Source organism: Pelmatolapia mariae, linkage group LG14, assembly GCF_036321145.2.
Source record: "Pelmatolapia mariae isolate MD_Pm_ZW linkage group LG14, Pm_UMD_F_2, whole genome shotgun sequence".
NCBI classification, from domain to species: domain Eukaryota; kingdom Metazoa; phylum Chordata; class Actinopteri; order Cichliformes; family Cichlidae; genus Pelmatolapia; species Pelmatolapia mariae.
Genome location: NC_086239.1, coordinates 2,401,592 through 2,411,738, shown reverse-complemented (window position 1 = coordinate 2,411,738; position 10,147 = coordinate 2,401,592). Strand labels below are relative to the sequence as shown.

The window sequence follows — 10,147 nt, the reverse complement described above, 5'->3', positions numbered from 1 at the left end:
CTCATTCTAGAAATCAGCGTGAGGTGAAACAGCGCATCTCAAACCACTTGCTGCTTCACTTCATTTCCTCTGATTGTCTTGTGGTTGATGTACTGTGAGAGCTCCTGCTGAACACAACACGGGTCAGACATTTTATCCAGCAAGGCTGATTTTTGAATTTATGAGTGGGACCAACCAGAATAAATACTGTCTGGTGTCTGATTGGCAGGCTTAGGCGAGAAGAATGGACTTGATCAAAGTTGTCACAGAGCACAGGTAGGGCTTTTTCATATTGGAACCGAGCATTTAGTTACTCTCTTCCTGTGCTTTCTTTGTATTTTGGGCTTCAGTGAATCAGCTCTAAAAACAGAAACACTCTAAACGTTCTTCCTATCGCTGTTCCAGACCAGCCTGATGTTCTTTTACCAGTTTGTGCCAGAAAAACAAACACTGAGCAGAGGACATGGCGAACTGTTCAGGTGAGCTTTGAGGCTTTGACGCGCTGTAAGAGCTCGTGAATCTTAGACTTACTTATTTGTGGCCTTTCAGATGTCTACTCCATTGTATACACCCTCAGCGGTCTTCTCTCCTTCACCATCCTGGTGTTCACAGTGCTGGGAGCCGTGTGCATCAGAAAGTAAGTCCATTTTAAGTTCTTTAAAAAGGTTTTTATTAACGACGTGACCTCGGTCTCACTAGGTCACTCATTTTATGTTCAAATTAAGCTGACTGCCCTCACCAAAGCTGTAACAGTAACAGCAGCATTATTAAATAAAACATAACAATTTCCTTTCACATACTTTAGCGTGAATATATTATAAGACCAGACATTAATAAAAGCCCATTTTTGGCCACACTGGCTTCACAGACGGGACTGAGCCGCTCAAATGCTAACTGCTGTAATGGTTTCCTTAAAATTTGTCTTTGCTTGTTTGTGAAATGTACCTTTCACCTGCTGTATGACGTTTGGTGTAGACGTTTATTTCCCCCTCACGAGGAATTTTACAAAAGTGAGATGTTCTTCTTTGATCGTCTCATTTCCTGAGATCTGTAGTCTTCAGATTTCAGTGTTTATGTACTTTTAAAGTAGAATGTGAAAACACCGAAGATGAATTTAGTTTTTTTGCTCAGCCTTTGTATTATTATCATTATTATTATTATCATCAATGCATAGCTCCATAGGTCCAAAAACAGATGTTATCCACTGTAAGAGATCATGTTAACATAGACTCATAATACAGATGTCCAGGGACCTACTTTATACAGCACCTAGTTAGATGTTTCTAATATTTTGGCATCATATGTTATCTTTCAGTATAAGCATACAATCCCATTCAAATGTGCCATTGTTTTGAAATGAGCCAAAAAGAACACGTAGCCAGCTGTTCTCAGCTTTTCCTCGTTCTTTTATTCTGAAAACATTTTTATTTGTGCAGCATGTTACCAACTAAAATGATAGTGTATTACAAAAAATGGAAAAGTGAAAAATAATAGCAAAAAAATGACTTAAAACTAAATGTTGAGTCAGGGTCAGCTGAGTCTCTGCAGCCTCCATCTGAATTCATGTTTGTGTTATCCAGCGACCAATTTTAGCTCGTTTATTTAGAATAAAACTCCCAAGACTGGTGATCTGTTTGTAGATAATGTATTTCTAGATAAATGTGATTTATTTTCATTAAGGTTAGGAATATTATCACTGTTGCCTCCTGGATCTGAGTGCACTTTCTGGCTGGGAGTGTGTGGAGTCTGGATGTTCTCCCCGTGTCTGAGTGGGTTCTCTTGGTTCCTCCCACAGCACAAAGACGTGCAGTTAGTGGGTTCAGGTTAACTGGTGATTGTAAATTACCCATAGGTGTGAATGTGAGCGGTTGTCTATCTCTCTGTGTTAGCGACCTGGCGACCTGTCCCAGGCGTGCCCTTCCTCTCACCCTGTGGTAGCTGGGATAGGCTCCACCCCCCAACGACGCTGACAAGGATAAGTGGAAGAGACTGGATCTTTGGTTTATGTGCAATGTCACTTACAGTTACACAGTTTAGCTCCGAGTCCCAAAACTGTGTGTCGTCAGACTTGCTGCTCTCTGGTTTAGTAAGGCAGTGTTTCGCCTTCGTACCTGGGTCAGTGTTACCTGTTCTACTGTCTACATTATTTTGCAGATACCGATCCGCTCTAAAGACAATCAGATTGCTCCGGCAGAACAAGATGCTGATGAGTTCTGTGCCTCGGGTAGAGCCTCCCCTCTTACCTGCGAGGCCGATCCCAGTTGTGGTGGAGGAGGAGCGGGAACTTCCTCCCAAATCTCCACTCCGACCCAGCACTTCAGCCAGGTCTCCGTCCAAGAAGCTGTGGAAAGGTCTGCAGCAACTGCAGCAGGTAGCGCTGATTCACAGATATCTTTGTGTTCCTGCTGTAGACACAGAAGATGAACCTTCAGATGATGATAGATTTAGATTTCACACGTTCTGTTTGGTGCGGTTCTACCTTGATGATGTACAAACGGGTCTATTTCAAATTCAAGGATCCTCCTTTCACCAAGTCAGACCTGAACCTTCTGCAGCTGATCAAAGCAGGAAAGGAGGGCGTCTTCTACCAGGCCAGGATGACCAGAGGGACGTGTAAAGGCCACAGCATGTTCACCTGTAAGATCAGCAAGGAAGGTAAGGACATGACTGGAGGTTTGCCTGCAGGCGGAGCATCCCCGAAAGCAGTAATTAAGTACTTGACATGATAAGTAGGAGGAAACTGTCATCCAAGTAAATGATTGTAGGCTGTCCTATAATGATGTTCAAATATTCTGTTTTTAAGTAGAATTAGTGGGAATCTTCTTTAAGCTCATGTTTGTTTACATTTTTCATGCAGTTTTTGCAACACGTCATCGCTCTGGTTGATCACATATTCCTGAAAAACAAATTGGTCTGAGCCATTTCATACATTTTTGACGTTGAGCTCAGTGTGAATATTACAGCCCCCGACCATAACTTACTGATTGCACTGCAAACAAAGCGAGTATAACCCTGTAACCCTGTGGGATTCCAGACTTGATGAAATTGCTAAAATGCTGTGACCAGTGATGTCCAACGCAGCTCTGAGACGAGCTCTGAGAACTTTGATGGCACCAAATTCATCTTGTACAATATAAGTTTTGCCGTATAACAACAGTGCATTCAGTACTGTAAAAGGAAGTGGAAGGAGCTACCCACAGAGACAAACTCACAGAGGCTAACCACCTGAATCTGCAGCTCCTCTCAGCTGTAGCTACAGTTTTAGCATCCATCAACTATTCTTTGTTGTTCTTTTTGTTTACCACTTCAGCTCAGGTGCTGAACTAAGAGTCAGGACAAGCATAATAATAATAAGGATAATTTTTAACATGAATCATGCTGAGCTTTAGTACAAAACCGAATGCGTTCATTTTGATTTAGCCAGTTACATCTGGGCTTTGGTTTGACGTTTGTGTCTTCCTCTACCTCAGGTGTCCGTCTCAAACACGTGGACATGGAGGTTTCCATCATGAGAAAACTGATGCACCACAAGAACATCCTCCAGTTACTGGACTGGAACGCCACTGCAGGTGATGAACATGTGCATACAGACTGCTGTTTCTCTGCTCAGGTAGAGCGCGTTGGAACCTTCTTAATCAGAAGGTTGTTGGTTTGAGCCCTGGCTGCTCCAGTCTGCATGCCAAAAAGCACGTAACCATGAAAAAGTGCTTGTATGAATGGGTAAATGTTTTATAGAGTGCTCAGGTAGAGTAGAAAGAACCAGTTTGTTTGTCATCTTCCTCCACACCGACAGATATGCTTAGTTTCCTGCCTTTCCTAACCTGTAACTATGAACTAACCTGTAACTATGAACTAACCTGTAACTATGAACTAACCTGTAACTATGAACTAACCTGTAACGCCTGTTGCATTCTTCTTGGAGGCGTGTCCCTCTGTGAGGCCCTACATCTCTCTGTCTCTGACTGGGATGTTCTCTGTGCAGAGCCCTACATTCTGATCATGGAGTATGTGAGCTACGGCACTCTGAGGACCTTCCTGCAGACCAACAGAGCCCACCTGAGTACTGACCCTGAGCTGCAGAGCCTCCTCACCATTGCCTCCTACCACATTGCTCTAGCCATGCAGCACCTGCGCTCCAAAATGGTAACAGCATAGCAGACTGATAGGAAATATACTGGTCCCATTTTGTCCCAGTGTGACTTTTGTTTTTGACAGTTTGAACACATTTTTTATCATTGTGTTTACATTTTGCATTAATGTTACAGGTCATGTTTGGGGGGGTAAACACATAGAGGATTGTTTTTTACACACACACACACACACACACACACACACACACACACACACACACACACACACACACACGTGCCAAGCAGCGTGTTGTTGCTTCTCTGTGCAGATCATTCACTGTGACTTGGCTCTGAGGAATGTCATGGTCAACAAGTTTCCCTGGGAGGTGAAAGTGGCCGAGTTTGGTCTCGCCCGAGACTTGACGCGAATGGCGAGCCGTCGCAGCAGTCGCTGGAGAAACCCACGTGTAAGATTGCCGTACGCACACACAAGCGTTTCTTTAAATCTATTATTTCTTTATTTCTATGTACAGCATGCTTTTCTCACAGTCCTCGGACTGCTGAACAGCTTTGCAGCATTGACTCTTATTTGTGGATGATCACATCCTCCGTTCGTGTTTCATTCCCAGTGAAAATCCAAAGTGACCCAAACGTTTCCAGCTTTGCTCCCGCGCTGTACTTTCACTCTCACTGTAACATCAATGCATGTTTGAGGTTTGAGCAAAGTTTGAACAAAGTCAGCCACAGCCACATCAGCTGATCTCAGCGCCAGCCTAAATGAGCTCTGTATTTAAACGGGCTGCTCCATTCCTACGAGCACTGTTCTACAGAAGTGCTTTCTGTCTAACATGTGCACACATTTGTACTCAGGAGAGAATCTTTGAGTCAGATGTTGCCCGAGGATATTTGGTGTTTATATTTAGCAGATGACCTGCTCCACATCCTGAGTTACAGCCAGTCATGCCTTTGTAAAAGCTATTGGAGCCGTCCACAGCTACTGCGCGTCTTTAGGCCGCTTCGCACCCCCCTCCTCCGCCATAGTTTCTCCTTTTATGTCATTTCTGACTTAGTCAATGTCTGTAGTTGCTGGTGCCTTGCTTTGTTGCTGCTGTTCCTCTCCCCACCTCCGGCTTTCGATGTATGCACATGGAAGAGCGGGGATATCCCAGAGATGAGCCACACCAGCAAATCTAAGTTACCGCGGATGTAAAAGGCGATCTCTTATTAGCTAAAGTGGTCCTGACTGAAAGTGCTTCAGGACAACACTTTCAAATGTAACCTGGATATTAAAAAACCAAAAAGTGTAACTGCATGGTTTGAGCTACAAATGTAGTGAAGTCTTTTTGAGCCCAGTTTGAAACAGACTTTGCGTTCTGTGTTACTGCACGTGTGCAGGAGATTTAGTAACATCCTTTTCAACAGGAAACCGTGGTGCAGAAAAAGACCAGCAGTAATGGTGTCATGCATTTCCTCCACGATCTTTTTAGATGTCTAAAATTGTCCCACTGACATGGTTTCACATAGTCTGAAAATATCACCTTTAAGTTTTGGTGAAATCACTTTTTCCATCATGTGTAAACTGTGCAGCAACGTGTACCCCTGCGCTGGTACCCCCCAGAGTACTTCAAGAACAACTACTACAGCTACAAGGGAGACGTGTGGGCGTTTGGCATCGTGCTGTGGGAGATGCAGACATTTGGTGAGTTGGTGGTTTGGGCTGCTCTCTGACCACTGGAAATCATGACTTCTCCTCTAATTGTTTAGTAATATGTTCCAAATGTACTCTTTGTTGAAGAGCGGCCTTGTGTTGTGGTGGCTCCGTGTTTTGGTTGAAAGTCATTACAACGGGCTGCTGTTCACTCTGGCCAGAATAAAATGGACAACATTCAAATTAAAAGCTTGTTTCCTCTACAGTGATACAGCCACAGTGTATTAGCAGTGCTGAAATGAAATAACACAACTTTAATGTAATCACAAATATAAACATAAATTGACTCTGGAAAGTTGTGTAATTGGTTACGAGTACATATTTGAACAGAGGTGGAAACCTGGCGCCCTGTCACCAGCATCCAAACACACGAAGAAGCTGCCTAAAGCTTCCTGTCGTCCTACTTTTGTCTGACTTCGCTCTCCAGTTTAGTCATGTGACATTTAAAACGTTAGCTGTCCTGTAAGCCTACAGTGCTGTTGTCGTGATTTGACTCAATATAAATACAGTTGAATTGAATTACAGTGTATTAATAACTTGTGGATCCTGCAGTATTTGTACCGTTCTTTGTAGAGATTATGAGATGGATACTTTTATCTGTCTTACTGTAAATTCCTAAAAGTCTGCAGTCCACATCCACACAGGGATTTCTATTTTCAGTGATATTTGCTGCTCTGGGCACATATTCATTTTGAAAGTGACAGAATCCACTTTAAGAGAAATTGTGATATAAATACATTTTCAGGTACGCTGCCGTATCCAAACCTGGAGACATCAGAGCAAGTGGTGTACCACATCTGTATGGGTCACAAAAACACAAACCCAGAAGGCTGCAGACCAGAGATGTAAGTGAAAACTCACTTTAGGTTAAATGTGTCTGGTATATTAGTTATTGATATATGTCAGTTAAGTTAGATTTATTTCTTCATTTTGAAAAAAGCTGCCCCCCTGTCACAGTGGGTCCCTCAGCAGGCCGTGCCACATGTTTCATGTTTCACACATGTGTACTCTGCTACAGTAAAGAGTAATACTGGTGTTCTCAACAGAAGAATCATCTTCATAATGAAATCAGTTTTTACACAAAGTCAGGTTTCATTGAGAAACACAAACATTGTCTTTCACGCCTCAGGTTTCTAGCAGAGTAACGCTCACGTGTCACTGTGAGAAACTTCAGAGCAAATCTGAAGCTGTTGCTTTAAAAAAACAGAACATGCGTCGTAGGATCGATACATAAAACTGTTGCTGAAAAACAGAAAAAAAACATATTTCAATAAAACTTTATTTATAGAGCACTTTAAAAACAACATGGCTGACCAAAGTACTTTCCAGTAAAAAACAGAGATAAAAGTTAAGAAATCAAACATTAATCAGACAAAGAAAATTAAATAATAATAAAAGATATAAATAAAAGATACACTTGAATTAATAATTAGATAATAAATACAATTAAAGAAATAACAAAGATTAAAAGTGACCAAAAAACTGACTAAATCTGACCAGAAGCTGACTCTGGTGCTACTCCTAAAATGCCTCAGAGAACATGTGTGTTTTTAAAAGAGATTTAAATATGTCAAGTGTTGTGGCCAGCCTAATACAGAGGGGCACTTATTCCACAATCTGGGGGCCACGACAGCAAACGCTCAGTCCCCCCCCCCCCGTGTTTCAGTGTCGACATGAGGACAGCTTTGTGGAGTGTGTAGAAGGTCTGAGAGGTACGTAGGAGCCAGGCCGTTTAAAAGCAAACAATAAACTTTTAAAGTTAGTTGTAAGATGGACAGGCAACCAGCGTGTCCCTGTCAGCAGGCGAGCAGCAATATTAACTGCACATCCAAAATTTAAGAAAATGACAAAGGTGTCATACGCAAAGAAACAGCTGGAAAACAAACTGCAAAAGGAACAAGATCACTCAGGCAAACCAGAGGTTACGAACAACAGGTGTACGTACACCGGGGAGGCTGATTGGCTAATTGTAACGGCCAGCAGAGAGAGTTCTAACAAAGGGGGAAGGCAGCCTCACCCAAGGAAGGTAGGAATACACCTCGATCCCTTTAGCTTGGCAGAAATCTAAAAGACCCATCAACATCACATCTGTGTAAAACCGCCTGACATTAAAAAGCTGCTGGATTTACTAAAGAAGCTCAGTGTCAGGAGTATTTTGTTGAGCCTTATGGCTTATACATTTGTAAGAGTTTCGTTTTCAGGAGAATATTTAATTGAGTTATGCACAGAAAAACAAAATCATGTCTTTTGTATGTTGTGCTTGTGATGGGAGTGTGTTTTTAGGAGGGGGAGGTGTCATCAGAACAAGTGTGTAGATGACTCACAAACTAAAACTGAAAGTGATTGTGTTCTGCTGGACGTAGCTTTCCAACTTTTTTCCTCCTTTAGCTTAATTTAGTGGTTCAACTCGTCCCCCCATCAATATCTAAACTGGACGAGTCTCAATCCCACACCATTCCTTATGTACCATACCTCTTATATCTCAGGATGATAATAACTATGATAGCTGTTTCACAGTATCTTGTTATGTAAAGAATCATGTGTACCATTGAATGCCTTTGGCATCTGACCTCACAGACTTCACATCATGCGAGACTGCTGGCAGGAGCCGTACACCCTGAGGCCCTCGTTCACAGACATCGTCTGCATGCTGGAGAGCATCATGGAAAACGATGCAGTAAGCAGCAGCATGTTTTTAAGCTCTTCTCTCTTTGTTATGCTCTGTAAAAATCACAGCATAGCCTTTGTGGTGCTGAGATATTCATCACACAGCATTAAAATCCTGACAAAAACACGACTATATGAAGTGTTTCCACAGTACTTTCAGAGAAAACTCCTCAGTCTTTCTGTCTTAAATACTCATTGACATGATAACTCTGTTGACATGAATTCAATCAAACAGAAAGGAAACGTTTGAGTTTCACTCAGCAGAACTCTGTTTCATCGTGTTTTGGTTATTAAATGCACCCACATGTAGTTGAATTGTGTTTATAGAGATTATTTTCTGAACTATTTCCCAGTTTGTACCTGACCCAACACTGCAGATAGACAAACATTTGTTAGATAAACTGTGTTCTTCTTTGCAGGACTACGTGGATGTGGAGAGTCCAGAGCAGGTGGTGACAGATGAGGCCGAAATTCAGGAAAACAATCGTTTACGAGCAGCGAGTGTCAGTTTGGACACTAATTTTTAAACGGGTACTTTAAATCATGCGTGTAGATTTCAGGTGGGACGTATCGCTCTCATTACACAAGCTTTTAATTCCTGCTGAATAAATGAAAGGAGCAGAAAACTTATCAAAAAAGTTGTCATAACAGTACTCGTCTCCAGCTGTGGTGTGCATGTTTGTTCAAAAATGATTATTTTAAATATATACCTGTAGTTTTCATTCTCTGTATTTTTATATTCTTAGATTATTTTTCATATATAAAATATTAGTTTTATATAACCAATTTTTGTGGTAAACAGAATTAAACTGTGTGTGTGATCACAGTCTGCCGACTGTATGCTGATGACTGTCACATTTCAGGACTTTGTTTTTGTGAATGTATCCTAACAGGCGCACACTTCAACTTCCTCTGACAACAGACACAAATACTGACACATTACCAGCTAAACACGGGACCACTGAAGGCTAAATCATGCCAATGTGTGCACTGACGCAGCATGAGTAATACTAAATGAGAAAAGTTGAGAATAATTATTTGAAAGCAATACAGAGAGCCTTTCTTCATAATCATTCAGTGTCCACTGATTTGTTACCTGGAGTCTAATTGTTGTGTTTTCTTTACAAGGATGTTTCATCCATAAACTATTTGCAGAAAAGCTGCAAAGTGGTGAATGAGAATTCATCACTTTGCAGAAAATGTGCAAAATTCAACATACGTGATTTTTTAGATCGCATTTGTGTTCTCGGCTCAACGTTTGAAGAACCTCTATGAAACAAGATGATCACACATGTAAAGTCCAACAGAAGGAGCTGTTCAGCATTCAGCAGTCCTCTCTGATATGTCTGATGTACCTTATTTAATATGTCTGTATTTTAACAGCATTTCTTTATTAATTTATTAAAAGCTTTCTCAGTGTTTGCTTTCATTTGTATATTTTAGCTTTTCTGTTTTCCTGTTTTGTAAACCAATATAAAAAATCCTGTTTTTTTTAATGTATTTATATAGCAGGGATCACTTAACATTGCTACATTTAAATAAATTGCAACAGCTGAATTGCAGTCCTTGTCCCTGGTTTTGCTTTTAAGACTCAAACATAAAAATAAATGACAGAACAGGCGATCATTAATGAAAAGGTTTGAGACTAACACAAACGGACAAAGATTTGTAGGAAGACTTACCTGTGAAGGGGGACGGACCAATTGCTGTTCTATGTTTAACT

The 10,147-nt window shown here is 41.3% G+C and overlaps 1 protein-coding gene across 2 annotated transcripts; it reads left to right on the top strand.

Moving 5' to 3' along the window:
- Positions 1-9,848, top strand: si:ch211-167j9.5 (tyrosine-protein kinase SRK3). Of its 2 annotated transcripts, XM_063493669.1 has the most exons (12): positions 1-255; positions 385-458; positions 529-616; positions 2,134-2,350; positions 2,496-2,634; positions 3,450-3,548; positions 3,962-4,122; positions 4,379-4,516; positions 5,637-5,748; positions 6,503-6,602; positions 8,335-8,434; positions 8,844-9,848. In XM_063493669.1, exons 2-12 carry the CDS (start codon positions 443-445, stop codon positions 8,949-8,951), a joined length of 1,278 nt encoding a protein of 425 aa, XP_063349739.1. In that variant the 5' UTR covers positions 1-255; positions 385-442; the 3' UTR covers positions 8,952-9,848. The 2 variants fall into 2 exon arrangements, with proteins under 2 accessions (XP_063349739.1, XP_063349738.1); XM_063493668.1 differs by lacking the exons at positions 1-255; positions 385-458; positions 529-616 and having other exon boundaries at positions 1,824-2,350.
- Positions 9,849-10,147: the final 299 nt, after the last annotated feature.

Excerpts from the sequence above, each read along its gene's own strand:
- si:ch211-167j9.5 (XM_063493668.1), top strand. The coding sequence starts at position 1,991 with ATGTCACTTACAGTTACACAGTTTAGCTCCGAGTCCCAAAACTGTGTG. Across the intron at positions 2,351-2,495 it reads GTCTGCAGCAACTGCAGCAG|GATCCTCCTTTCACCAAGTC; the intron begins GTAGCGCTGATT and ends TTCAAATTCAAG. Across the intron at positions 2,635-3,449 it reads CTGTAAGATCAGCAAGGAAG|GTGTCCGTCTCAAACACGTG; the intron begins GTAAGGACATGA and ends CCTCTACCTCAG.